At 44.1% G+C, this 14045-nt stretch overlaps 1 protein-coding gene across 6 annotated transcripts in view; it reads right to left on the reverse strand.

Annotated features, from left to right (window-relative positions):
* LOC144374946 (transport and Golgi organization protein 1 homolog) overlaps positions 1–14045 on the reverse strand; it is a 100652-nt gene that overhangs the window by 10785 nt on the left and 75822 nt on the right. For 3 of the 6 annotated variants that reach the window (XM_078037668.1, XM_078037672.1, XM_078037673.1), the window contains 2 exons: positions 3593–3663; positions 2638–2709 (listed from right to left, as the gene is read on the reverse strand). In XM_078037668.1, the coding sequence (XP_077893794.1) occupies positions 2638–2709; positions 3593–3663 (143 nt within the window). The other 3 variants (XM_078037671.1, XM_078037669.1, XM_078037670.1) reach the window with 3 other exon arrangements.

Below are 14045 nucleotides of genomic sequence, written 5' to 3' on the forward strand. Positions count from 1 at the left end.
CTCTATCACTTCCCCATCCTGCATGCACACGCATACGTGGGAGAAGTGCTCCGTGTCTGCGTTGACCAGAGCTCATTGTCTTTCTTCCAGGCAGACATCTGGGGGGGTTGCTGCTGCTGACTGCTGAGCTCGTGAACTGGAGGTCCTTGCCCACTGTGGGTGATGATCTGTGGCTTTGGGAAGTCATTTTGGGAGAAAAGGGCCACCGTGAGGAGACAGGAGCCAGCTGCTCTCATGCTGGCACAAAACTGGGCCAGACGCTGTGAGAGCCAGGGACACCAGACCCCGCTCGGGTGAGGCCGTGAGCACACCCCTGACTAGACATGGGCCCCAAGTGCTCAGTCATCTAGCCTCCAGAAGTCTCCGGGAGGCCCGTCCCACGGCACTGCTGGCTCTCACACTCAGCACAGGCACACAAGGTGACACTTGCTGTGGCTGCACAAAGGACTCTGGCAGGATGCCTTCCGGAATGTCAGGACTAGCAGAAATCTGAACTCCCTTAAAATGATGAGAGAACTGACAAAATGGAAAGAATCAACTGTGCTGATTTCTGGGGAACCAGACACAAGGATCCATTGGGCGTGGACTCAGGAAAATGGAGTCCTCTTAAAAAGAGAGAGGAGCTCTCTGGTGTTGTGAGTTACCCCAAGTCCCACCTGCCCCCACCCCTCTCTGTGACAGCCTTGAGACTCAGCGGTTAGCAACCATGGAGGCGGCAGGTGGAGATCCCCCCAAAGCCTATTAGAGCAGTGTCACTGTGTGACCTGTCGGGCCACGACCTGGAAAGCCCCACTCTTGAAGAAGGCCACCACAGGAAGCCCTGTCCCCAGGCTTCTGATGAAGATAGTGACCACTGTGTAACAGAGCCACTGTCCAAGGTGACTGTACCAGTCGGGGCAGACAGGACAGTGGTCAAGAAACTGAAGGAGAGTCAGGCGCATGAGATGCCAGCAGCAGGCCCTGTGAGTCCCCCAGAATCCTGGGAATCAGAAAGGCCACATCCACATACAGGGCAATAAGCGCACCCTGGAAAGACCCAGGAAAGACCCGGGGGGTGTCCTCACTTCTTGCCTGGGCTGGGCTGGCAGACATGCATAGGAGGAAGTGAGGGTGCTGCTCAGCGTGCACACACACGGCCTGGGTGAAGGACTCAGGATTGCTGATGGGGATGATTTAAGGACTTCTGTGTCCAATTATCGGCTACTCACTAGCAAACCAAGCAGGAACTCAAGGAGTGTACAGAGCAGGCTCCACAACAGTCGCCTAAGAGAGGCCCTAAAGGAACGGTGACGGGACAGCAAGCGCTGGGGGAGGACGGGGAGATCTGACTCTGGACTTGCCACATCATTTCATCTTTTTTTTTTGAGTTAGGTATTGAACCCAGTGGTGCTAAACCACTGAGCCACATCTCCAGCCCTATTTTGTACTTTATTTGTAGACAGAGTCTCACTGGGTGGCTTAGGGACTCACAAACTTGCTGAGGCTGACTTTGAACTCAAGATCCTCCTGCATCAGCCTCCTGAGACACTGGGATGGGGCCTGTGCTACTGGTCCCAGAATCAGTGGTGTGTGGCAGGAGGCGAGGTCATCACTCTGCCTGGTCCATGGCTGAGCGGAGCTCCTCTAACCCCAGTTACATGGCACCCCACCTCTGAGCATCCATCAGGGCCTCTGCTCGCTCAAACCCACCCCAGCTTATTCAAGAATCCCTTCTCCATGTAGACTTTTCACTTTAGGCAAACGCATGTGAGAATGTGTCCCTGAAGTAATTAAAGGGGTTATCACCCACTTTTTAGAAAAGAATGCATTTGACATTACATAGAACAGCAGTTAGCCCACCACAGCCTGCAGGCTGCTGCTCTTGTGCCAGGACACATTCCATGGCACACAGCCTCACCTGTTCCTTTATGTATTATTCATGGCTGCTTTCTGCTTTAACAAGCTTGCCAAGGATTTGCTTGTGGCACAGAGTCCAGAATATTCACGTCATCACCCTTTAAGAAAAAGATTGTCACTGAGTGTGTTGGTGCACACATGTGACACCAGCAGCTTTGGAGGTTGAGTCAAGAGGATCTCAAGTTTGAGGCCAGAACTTGTTTTGTTTGTTTGGGGCAGGGGATTGCCCTAGTGATACCCTGTCTCAAAAAGGGCTTGTGATGTGGCTCAATGGTTAAGCACCCCTGAGTTCCATCCTCAATACCGCCCCATCAAAAAAACCCAAAGATATTGCCTACCTTTTGATCCCAAGCAAGCACCACTTCTTTTGCGGGGGCAGAGAGTAACTGGGGATTGAAATTGAACCCAGGGGCACATAGTTATTGAGTCCCATTCCCAGCCCTTTTGACATTTTTATTTAGAGACAGAGTCTTGCTGAGTTGTTTAGAGCCTCAATAAGTTGTTGAGTCTGGCTTTGAACTTGTGATCCTCCTTCCTCAACCTCTTGAGCTGCTGGGATGACAGGCGTGCACCACCAAGCCAATTTCCCCATGTATTTTTTTTAAAGAGCGATTTAACTTACATTCACCCATCAATGATCATAGCTATTAGAAAAAGTGAGCATTAAGCAATTGCAAGGGTCTGTTACTGTGGAAGTTCTTCCTCAAGCTCACAAAGGCCCCAGGAAGCCCAGGTACTTACAGCTTCTTAAGATTCCCCATCTTGATAAAGGTGTCCAGCTGCACAGGGCTGATGGCACGCTCTTCCAGGTCCCTGAAACACAACACAAGGACTTGTGCAAGAAGCCCCGGGTGCTGGGCTGGGGTTGTGGCTCAGTGGTAGAGCCCTCACCTAGCATGTGCAAGTCCCTGGGTTTGATCCTCAGCACCACATAAAAATAAAACAAAGATATTGTGTCTATGTACAACTAAAAAACCCATAATAATAAAATATTAAAAAAAGAAACCTCAAGTGCCCTTACAGCCAGCCACGTGTCTCAGCCCGGAGACTCAGAGGTTTCCAGGACAGCCATGGCTTGAGGTGACCCACAGGTAATGACTTCTCAGGAGGTGGCTCTCACACATGTTGACACAGCATGTGCAGTGACACAGGGACCCAGCCAGGATGAGGGGCAGCACAGAGGCTGGTGCAGCCTGCTCAGCAAGTCAAGGCCCTCCTAGCAGAACATGGGTTCAAACTGGTTCAAAGACAAACCAAAAGCACACACACTCAAGGCAGCTACCCCAGAAGCACTGTAAGGTCTCAAGGCTGGCTGGCCCCTTCCTCCCAGGGCTGGGGAGGCAACCACAACCATGGAGAAGTTCCCAGTGGGGTGGTGTGTGTGTCACTCTGCTGGCTGGCCTGGGGGGTGGTGAGGAGGCCAGGGCCTGGGAAGGAGGGGTGCAGTGGCGACACAGGCAGCGGCAGGGAGGAAGGTAGTGTCTCACACCAGTTGCATTAGTTGGGAGCACACCAACTGGCCATATGTCCTGTGACTGCTCTGGCAGGGGCAAGATCAGGGCCAGAGTTGAAGCAGCTGTCACTTCTAAGTAACCTGTTTCTTAGTTTACAAAGATGCCATTAAATCACCGGCAGACTTGGCTGCGGCCACCTTTGGCAGGCCTGCGGGACAGGCAAGGTCTGGCAAGATACTCACAGGTGCTCCAGGCCTTCCAGCCCCATGACGCTCTCTTTGCCATGGACTTGGTCTTGTTCCCAGTGAGAGTCCTGCAGTTACCAAACCTCCAGGAAGAGAGAGGGTGGGGGAAAGTGGGGAGAAAGAACACAGGATCAGCGCCATGCTCCCTGGTCAGTGTCTGGTGAGAGGCAGGGGAAGCTGACCTGTGCTGAGATCCCAGGGAACATACACAGCCCTACCCCTTCCAAGAAGCACTTTTCTCTATTACAATTCAGTAGCAAGGACAGGCTGAAGGTGCACGCACTTTAGGGCCTACAAAGACCCCCTGCAGATTCCATTTCACTCCAATCAGAATGGCACTCATCAAGAATACAAGCAATAATAAATGTTGGTGCGGATATGGGGAAAAGGCACACGCAGGCATTGCTGGTGGGACAACCATTTGTGCAACTACCCTGGAAAGCAGTCTGGAGATTCCTCAGAAAACTTGGAAGGGAGCCACCATTTGACCCAGTTATCCCATTCCATGGTTTATACCCAAAGGACTAAAAATAAGCATACCACAGTGACATAGCCACATCAGCGCTTATAGCAGCTCAATTCACAATAGCTAAGCTATAGAGTCAACCTAGGTGCCCTTCAATAGATGAATGGATAAAGAAAATATGGTACATATACAATGGTATTAATATTATTCAGCCTTAAAGAATGAAATTATGGCATTTGTAGGTAAAAGGATGGAACCAGTGACTATCATGTTAAGTGAAATGAGCCAATCCCCCAAAACAAAGGCCGAATATTCACTCTGATCTGTGAATGCTAGCCCAAAACAAGGGTGGTTGGGGGAATAAAATAAATCCATTGGATTAGACAAAGGGAAATGAAAGGAAGGGCGGGAGATGGGAACAGGAAAGGCAGTGGATTGAATGGGACATAACTTTCCTATATTCATATGTGAATACACGACCAGTGAAACTCCATAGCAGGTACAACCACAGGAACGGGAAGTTAGACTCCATGTACGTGTAATTGTCAAAATACACTCTACTGTCCTGTATAACTAAAAAGAACAAATACAAGCCATTGGAAAAACAAGCCTCTTGCAGCAACAAGCGGAAGCCACTTGTCCAGCCTGGCCCTCTGTCTCCGAGGGCCTCCTGAAGGGGTGGGGGTGAGGCAGGAAATATCATTACAGGGGACAGGCTGGGCACTGTCTCAGTGAGAAGGAGCAGAGGGGGTAACGAAAGCTGTGGATCTGAAAACTGCTGCCCACTTCTGAGACCTATGTTCCAGGGATAATGGTTCCCAAAAGAGGTAAGAAGGGGTCAGGAAAACGGGTGCCTTTCAGGGTGGCTCCCCAGCTCTTTGCACCTGAGATGCACCCTGGCAGCCAGCGTGTGGCTGTGGTGAGCTGGGTCCTTGCCCTCAGCCTGCAGGAGATGCTTTGTGCTGTGGTTTTTGAGCAAAACCCCAGATTTTATATGATGTCAACCCATCAGACACAGGTCCCACCAAGAACCAGGTAAGAAATCTGCCATACAAAGGCCAGTTCTACCTCCCACTAGAGAAGGCAGTGAGCAGCAAGTCCCCTGGCAGGGGTGCCAAGAAAGGGGAGGTGAGCCCGCAATCAAAGATGGCAGGGCCAGGCCATGGCCAACTGTCTGAGCTTCAACTAACTGCAACAAGGCAGAAGCAGCAGGTGACCTCAGGAGCTTGGCCAGGGAGACTGCCACCCCGCTCTGCATACACCGCCAGCCCACAGGACTCCCTGTCCCCCATCTCATCAGAAATAAACTCCTCCCCTGGGGGCCTCCATTCCAAGGCCCCCACAGTCACTCCACGTTCAGCCTCAGACAAAGCCAGCTCTGTTTCCCATCTCCTTTGGAGGGCAAAGAGCAAACAGGGCAGAGACTGCTGTGAATGCCCTTCTCTCTGAGGTGGTATGCATGGACCTGACAGCAATCTCACCCCAAAAAGCATTTGTACAGCCTCACAATCAAAATTTCTTTTTTTAAAACAAATAAACCAAACACAGAAATCCTGGTGGCTTAGCTTCGGCTCTGTCACCACAGAACCAGCAGCAAATAAGAGCTCGGGGGGCACCTAACCCCAAGCCAGGCTGAGGGCACTGCCAACTTCTCCATTTGCTCAGATCCCCTCAGGCTGAGGAATGTGCACTCCAGGTCCTAGTAAAAAGGAATGGAGCTAATTAGCTAAATCTGCAAACTAGATCGGGAAAAAGCCAGGCTTTATTTCAACTAAATATCAGTCACATTGTCCCCTTTTACAGCGAGGCCAGGCTATTATTTCTAATGGTGACAATAGCAATGAAATGGATTCTTGATTTTGCAGGGCCCATTGTGCTGTGGGTGGATTAAAACAGGCCTTTATCTTCTCCCTGCTGGCGTGTGGGGGATGGGTGGTGCTCCAGCTAGACCTGGCAGTGGTTCTAACAAACAGCTGCTGGGTGGCAAAGGGAGCTGAGTCTCTCTGCTGGGTGGATGTTCTGTCCCACAGCCAGGGAAGGAAGGATGGCTAGCCTCTCATGAGTCTCCTGCCTAGTCAGTCGTGGGCTCCCAGAGGCTGAATCAGTGCTTGCCCAAGCCACAGTGGCAAGGCACAGGGGGACAGTGCAGTGGTGCTCATGTCCCTGGGACAATAATGACAGGCACAACCTCCTTTCCCTTGAATCCATTTTGAAGGCCCTGCCCACCAGCTACAGGACTTCCTACCTAGTGGGAACCCAGAGGCTCTGCATCTTCCCAGACTCCCCTTTACATGGACCTCTGCTCCCAGCCTCCCAAAGAATGCCCCAGACACGGGCGTTGCCACAGGCAGACCCCTGCATGGCCTGTCCTCCCCATGCCACTACAGTCCAGTGACCTGCCTCTCCTGGGTCCAGACGTTCTCCCCTCTCTCCTCACATGCTCTGCAGGTCCCCAGCAGGTGACTCCAGAGCCATTTTGGAACAGGATCTCTGGAGAGTATGACAATCCCAGGCAAACTCGGGAGAAAGAAACACTCCAGCGGCACCAGGAAGCTCCAGTTTGAAGAACAATCTGAGCTCAAAACTCGGAACAAGGATGGGAAAGGCAACGTCCTCCCAGTTGTCACAGAGGGCTCTGCTGCTCCTATGGCTCTTCATAGGGAAATATCTTCATTAGGCCTGGCCTGTGGTGAGGTAGCAAGGACTCCAGGAGAAATAATGCTTTCGGGAACATCAGGTGTTTCTCTAAGTACTGCTACTTAATTATGGGTCACTGTGGTTAATCCAGAAATGCTTCTTCAAGCTGGTTGGCTGTCAACAGTAGTTACATGTTCTTAATAAAGGAATACTTTTCCTTTAATTTTGGAAGAATTTCAGGGATGCATTTAAAATGTACAAGTTAAGGTGAAAGGTTAGTATGCCTTTGTAGACACATTCCTTCATTTGAGATTAGAAGACATATAAATGAGATATAATTACCAAAATGTATCAGTTAATATCATAAAGGAACAATTTCATTTTTTAGTTAAAATAGGTAAAACTTTTGAGTTCCTCTTGAATACTCAAATCTCAGTTATGTACTTTATATGCATAGCATCTTACCAACACACAGATCAGTTAGGTCCTAATTTTATTTCCACTTCACAGAAAAGGAAACTGAGGTTCAGAGATGGTAAATGTATTATCCAGTTTTGTAACTTGTAGAACTGAAGCAAGGTTTCCAATTAAGGCATTTTTAATTCCAAAGCCTGTGTTGTCTGTGCATTCCCTTTATAAGGAAAACAGGTGCCAAGAAAGTAACAGATACTCACAGGACAAATTTGCATTGCTAAAGCAGAGGAGCTTTTGAAAACATGGGTCACATTCCAAGTTCACTGTCTTGCTTTCCCCCTTCATACTGCATCTATTAATTTGGAAATAGGTGAGATAACTAGGTAAGAAGCTAGGAAATTTCCAACTCTGGAACTGTATTTTTTTTTTTTTTTTTGCAGAAGGACAACTACTCTTAGATTTTTAGCTTCTTATTTGCTCACATTGTTGCTTTGTCTCTCCATTTCAGGCAGGTAAAGGGGTTTCTTTAGGTATTTTCATCACCATCGATATGTGTGACTAATCACGAATAGCTGAACCACTTCTAAAAAGAGCCAGTTATAGGAGAGCAGGTAGGCAGGGCCCTGAGCATTCTGTGATCTGGAAAGAATAGGATCTGTCACTTCTGAAAACAAAGCAAAACACAACAGCAGTGTCCTCAACTGTAGGTCCTGGTGTTTTGAGTAAGTGATTTTCTTGTTAATAAAAGATTTATTTGGTGTAGCTTAGAGAATTTTCCCTGTATTGTTACTCATATCTTGGGAAGCAGAGATACAATATACAGAAAGAAACACAAGGTTATCCAGTTGGAATGCCATCTAAGGTAGCCTTTCATCATCTGAGTTTATGCTCCAGATCCATCTTACTTTGGCTTTCAGCTAAGGACTACAGCATCCAACAAGAAAGGGATGCTTTTGGCATGAAGACGGAAGGAGCAAAAGATACAATCTGGCAAAACTGACTGCACTAGGACATGAATGCAGGGAGGTAATTGTAGGGTCACAGGATGACAGTTTTAATGAGGATGTGAATGATAACCACCTACTGAGGGAGAACCTAGGTCCTCAACTACCCTCATTATTTTCTAAGACCTTTTTGCTGAATCCTTGTATGGAAGGTATTGAATAACCCCAGTTTTCTTGTGGAGACAGCAGAGGGTCAGCATTCCTCCCAGACTCTTAACGTAGGGCTCTTCCCTGTCTTGCCTCCTTTCTCCTCTTCATGATAAGAATATACTGAATGCAGAATAAATTGAGTTAGTTTCTCAGTAAAATAATTAAAAGATAAACACTAGAAAAATAGATAAGCAGTTAACTTTTTTATCTTAATGGTGTCAAATGGCATATATTTTGGAATACAGCTTTTTCAAAACTAATTAGCCACATCTGCTAAGAGAATGAACCAGATATATTTGGTGTTGGTAAGTTACATACACTGCCTTTTGTGTGTGTGTGTTCAGAGGCCATGATAAATATTGTACATTCTAAAAGCACAGAGACTTTCATCGGTGACTTGAATTTTATTGACATTAAAATTCAGTTTAGGAGCTGGGGATGTATAGTTTAGTGTTAGAGTGCTTGCCTAGCATGCAAGAGGCCCTGTGTTAACTCCCAGGATCAAAACCCAACCAACTAAGCAAACGAAAACCAAAAAATGGCAAGGGCTGAGGAAACACTGTTGGATCTGTTATAGAAAAGAATTCACAACCTTTCAGAGACAAGTTCAGTAGCATAGTGTGGAAGAAAGTCACTTTATGGTGCATTACACAGTAATTGGATTGTGAAAAATGGACAGCAAGTGAGATTTTTTTTTTAAACTATAGTTTACAAGTGAAAGATCCTATGGTAGGTGGGAAGAGAGAGAGAGAAAGAAAATCACCACCATATGCTTAATAAGCTTTTACCTTAAAAGAAAGTTTCCAAATTGCTTCATTTTTGTAGGACTCAAAGAAGTGCTATAGCATGAAGCCTAGAGGTATTACCCTGGGAGGGCTTACCATATAAAAGTGATATGAAGCACTATGCCCAGAGAGATAAGAAAATGGAGTTATCAATTCAGGGTCTTTCACAGCAATGTCAGCCCAAAAATGATAAGTAAAACATGTTAAGCACAATAACAAACATTTTGAGTACCCACTAAAGTGTTGGGAACTGATCTAAGCACTGTAGATGGTTGTCTTTCATATGTATATTAACCACATATTATCATGTTTCATATGAGGAAAGTTGAGCTTAGATAGGCTTGGAAAGTTCTAACTGCCTCATGGCTAATGAGTGGTTTAAGCTTGATCTTTGATCACAAGCTAGAATTCCATGACCAGTAACTGTCAAGAAAGATGACATTGAGCCTCAAGTGGGAGTTCAACAGTGGCTTTTTTATATAAGGTAATATCTGTACCTTACTTTAAAATGCTTTGGTGCATGAACAGATGTTTGTATGAATGTTTGCCTGTGTGAATTTGAGCTACCCTGTCTGTTTTCTTAACACTTTTGTCATCAATACCAAGTCTAAAGGAAGAAAGGCCGGGGTTAGCATGTAATCCAAAAAGCCACATTTCAGAAATGGCACTTTGGCCTTCCACAATTTTTAATTCCAATTTCTGCTAGATTTTAAAACATCAGCATAATGAAAGTTAAGGATAAAGGCTATTCATTAGTGAAATCATCAGCTTGTTACTTAGATAATGAATGATGGAAATGGACATTCATTAGAGAGATTAGTGACAATTAATATTTGTGAATTGGTTACAATATTCTAGAAGCACTCCCTGTTCTGGCATGAGTCTAGTGTGTCAGTGCTCACCCGTAGAATGAAGTTGGAAGCGTGGTATTGAACAATTCTCTTTCCAGTTATCTCTTTGGAGAGTTTGGCAGACTAAATGATGGACATAAGGCTAACTGCATCCTGTCTCCAGGATGTTCTCATGTTTGTTTCAGAAATAGCCTTTAACTCAAAGTATGGTGAAGAGATTTCCTTGTAGATTGATTCTCCATGATCTGTTCTCCATTAGGAATTTCCAAGTCCTACTAAGAAAGAAGACTCATCAGGGTGCCTCTCTGGCTCATGATTGTCCTGAGGGTTATTTATTTTTAACCTTTCCTCCTATTGTTTGATGAATCCTGGGAGAGAGTGCTAATAGCTTTACTACTGAAGTCATTAATAGTAAACTTAAAGCACTTCATTAAGGTTTATTGTCCTGAGTCTACTCTAAACCTCCTCTGCTCTAACCTAGGGCACATGTAGCTTTAAGAGAATGGTTTCTACTTTGATGGCACCCAAAAGGATGTGGCAGGCTGCTATAAATTGAGCATTGACCATGTGGTGGACACCGTTTGGTGTGTTTTCTCTGTCATTCAGTCTAGTGGTATCCCATGGGGATGTTTTTCACTCTTTGGGGGCATTGTGGACATTTGCAAAGGTGTTTTTGTTGTCACAATGATTTGGAAGTTTCAATACCAAGACTTCCTGCAAGGTAAGGGACACAATCCTTGTGAAGAATTGGCTATATATGCGTATCTAAAGCCCTGTGGCAGTTCCTAAGGGTAAAATTCTGTTTTTCATAAGTTGTTAAGCCTATAATCTTACTTTTCATGTAAACAGAAATTAATTGTTGAATGATTTTGAGATAGTAGTATTTCCAAGAGTGCATCTATTATGCAGATTGAGGGAAGAGTATATTCATTTTATTTGGGACCTTATCAACAACTTTTCTGTGTCCCTGCCTGTACCTCATGATTTGTGATGGCTATAGCTGCTGCATTAATGGTAACTTATGTGTGTCTGGATCCACCAATTTATTGAATCTTCTAGAATAATCATGCCTTTTTATTGCCCATGAATACACTTATTAATTTATTATCAACTGACTTTCTTTTAATCATTTTTTTTTTCTTTTCAGAACCGGGGATTGAACCCAAGGCCTTACACGTTATTAGGCAAGTACTCTATATTGAGCTACACCTCCAGCTCAAAGTAAAGGTGTGTTTTATTTTTTTATGGTGTTGAGGGTTGAACGCTGAAGTGCTTTACCACTGAGCTATATCCCTAGCCTTTTTTATTTTCTACTTTGACCCATGTTCTTTTTAAGTCATCCAGGATGGCTTCAGACATGCAATCCTCCTGTGTCAGACTCCTGAGTTGCTGGAATTACAGGCATTGTGCCCTTCTTTGATTTCTTCCTTATAACACAGTTGAGATATTACATTGATTTTTTTAAAGTATTTTGGTAGACAGCATTATATATCAATTTCATTTCAGGATATTTAAGAGGAAGCACATATGTTTTACAACTCATCTATTTCTTGGGGCCTCAACTCAGGTAGTATGTTCATGAATAACCACAGGATACTTTAATAGTGATATTCCAGGTGAAGCTACTGTATTTGATGCTTATTTCAGATAAGCTCAGGGAATTAACCAGGGGAGACATCAGACTGCCCTAGCTCAGCTCAGATACACAAGTACTTACTACATAGGTCCACTTTGTTCCATAGAATAACACGTACTTCCTCTGTCTGTGGAGTAGCTTACTTTGTCTGTAGTCATCAATGATCTCCATAAGAACAAATCTTGGACTCAAACCCCTTACCCTGGCCCACCAGGCCCTGCTTCATCTTACTGGTTTCTCCAGTTCAGCAAGTGCAGATTTCCCCATTGCTCACAGCTCTCCAGCCTCAAAGGCTTCTTTTGATCACCTCAAAGCCTCTGAATATGAAAATACTTCCACCAGAACAATAAAAGGCTGAGTCTATCATTTTAATAAAACAATTTGTTCTCCATTTAATTATCAACTTCTTAGAAAGGAATCTCTTCCCGAGGTTATCTAATGACCACACCTCATCATCGGTGCTTTCTATTTATCTTCCTCACAGCTCTTGTTATAAGTAATCATGTCACTCAGTTTTCTAAAGGTTTGGTATGTGCTCCCAGCTCTAGAATGTAATGATGGGGGCCACATCTACCTTGTTTGCTGCTGGTCATTGGTGCTTACAACACTAAGCGGCACAGTGGGCTCTGATAATTTTAGTGGGCTGAATTGAATGTATTATGATGAGTACGACAAGGTCAATAAATAGAAGCTACTGCTTCCAGGAAATTTAAATTGCTCATCAGTAACTGCTTTCTTTGAATTGATATTTAAAGATTTATTTTCTTTATACCTTAAGAAGACATAGAAGGGAAAAGGAGACAAGAACAACAGCACCAGAGTTTGCATAGAAGAGACCACGAACTAAATTGTGCTGCTTATACTGACATCTTGCTTGGTTAAGGTTTGATTTCATTTTCATGGCATAAGTGTAGCATGAACTGTTCTCAAGGAACAAATTATTTTGAGAGGGCAAGTGGTATAGTAACAATTCCTTAATTATTTTATCCTGTCTTACTGCTAGTGCTCCTGGTGCTTTATAATCTTGCTTGCAAACAACCTCACTTCTCATATTTTCTTAAAAAAAGATTCCCTCTCAAAATTAGTAACTTAGATCAAATCCTTTATCCTGAATGTGACAAGTATAAACCTGACATAAATATATAGCCAAGATCAGAAAGATATTTGTATAGTTTCATATAATAATTATATAAAATGCATACAATAAAACACAAAAGTTGAAGAACTACCACTAACTGATATCAAGACTTATTATAAAGCTATAGTAATCAATACCATGTGGATTTTGTCATCAATAAATCAATAAAACAAAATAGTCATAAATAGACCCAATATATGCACAACTTATTTTCTACAAAGGTGTGATAGCAATTCATAAAGAATAGTGTTTTGTGTTCTTATGAAATGGTGCTGGGACAATTGGATAGCCATGTACGGGAAAAAATAAGGGGATTTGACTTGTATCTAAACACTATATAAAATTTATTAAATCCTAAAAGCATAAAATTTCTGGAACAAAACAGGTGAAATTTTTCTGGCCTTGATTTAGGCAGTTTTTTATAGATACACTAGAAGTATGATCTATAAAACTACAAATTAGAATTCATAGAAAATAAAGACTCTGCCCTTCAGACAGCATTGTTAACAGAATAAACTTCAGTATGGGAGAGAGTATTTTGAAACCTTATTCTGATAAAGGACTTGTTTAATGTGAGGACAAGCGCATGGAGTACTGCATATGTGGCATATGTTAAGGTGCCTGAGTGGCAAACCACTCCCCTTGTGCTAGGCGTGTGAGTGACAAACCACTTACCCCCTAGGCACAGCACAGGACCATGTGGCCACATGTTTGTGGTCCCAGTGTTTGCTCCACAGTCTGCTCCTTGATTGGTTGCCTCAAGGACAGTTGGCCAGAAATTGTATTGGTGGCTGTCTGTAATCTGCTTAGCTACTACCTGGGTACATATACATGGTAACTATGCAGTAAAATGAGACCTGCTTCCTGCTTGGTCTCCAGAGGACTTGATTCACGACTCTACAACCACACTTTCCTGTACCTTGTTCCATGTACATCCTCACTGGATGAGAGAGAGCCCATGCCATTTAAGACTGTTCAAAACTCAATGATAAGAAAAAATACTAGGAAAAATATTTGAGAAGATACTTCCTCAAAGAAGATACATGGTTGGAAAATAAGAACACAAAAAGATACTCAACACAAATGATTCATTAGTTAGAAATGCAAATTAAATCTACAATGAGATATGACCTATTTGAATGAATACAATGGAAACAACTGTAATGAGTGTCATTGAGACTATGAAGGGACTAAAATTCTTTTTTTTAGAGAGAGAGAGAGAGAGAGAGAGAGAGAGAGAGAGAGAGAGAGAAAGAGAGAGAAGTTTTTAATGTTTGTTTATTTTTTTTTAGTTTTCAGCGGACATAACATCTTTGTTTGTATGTGGTGCTGAGGATCGAACCCGGGCTGCATGCAAGCCAGGTGAGCG

Source organism: Ictidomys tridecemlineatus, unplaced genomic scaffold (assembly GCF_052094955.1).
Source record: "Ictidomys tridecemlineatus isolate mIctTri1 unplaced genomic scaffold, mIctTri1.hap1 Scaffold_97, whole genome shotgun sequence".
NCBI classification, from domain to species: domain Eukaryota; kingdom Metazoa; phylum Chordata; class Mammalia; order Rodentia; family Sciuridae; genus Ictidomys; species Ictidomys tridecemlineatus.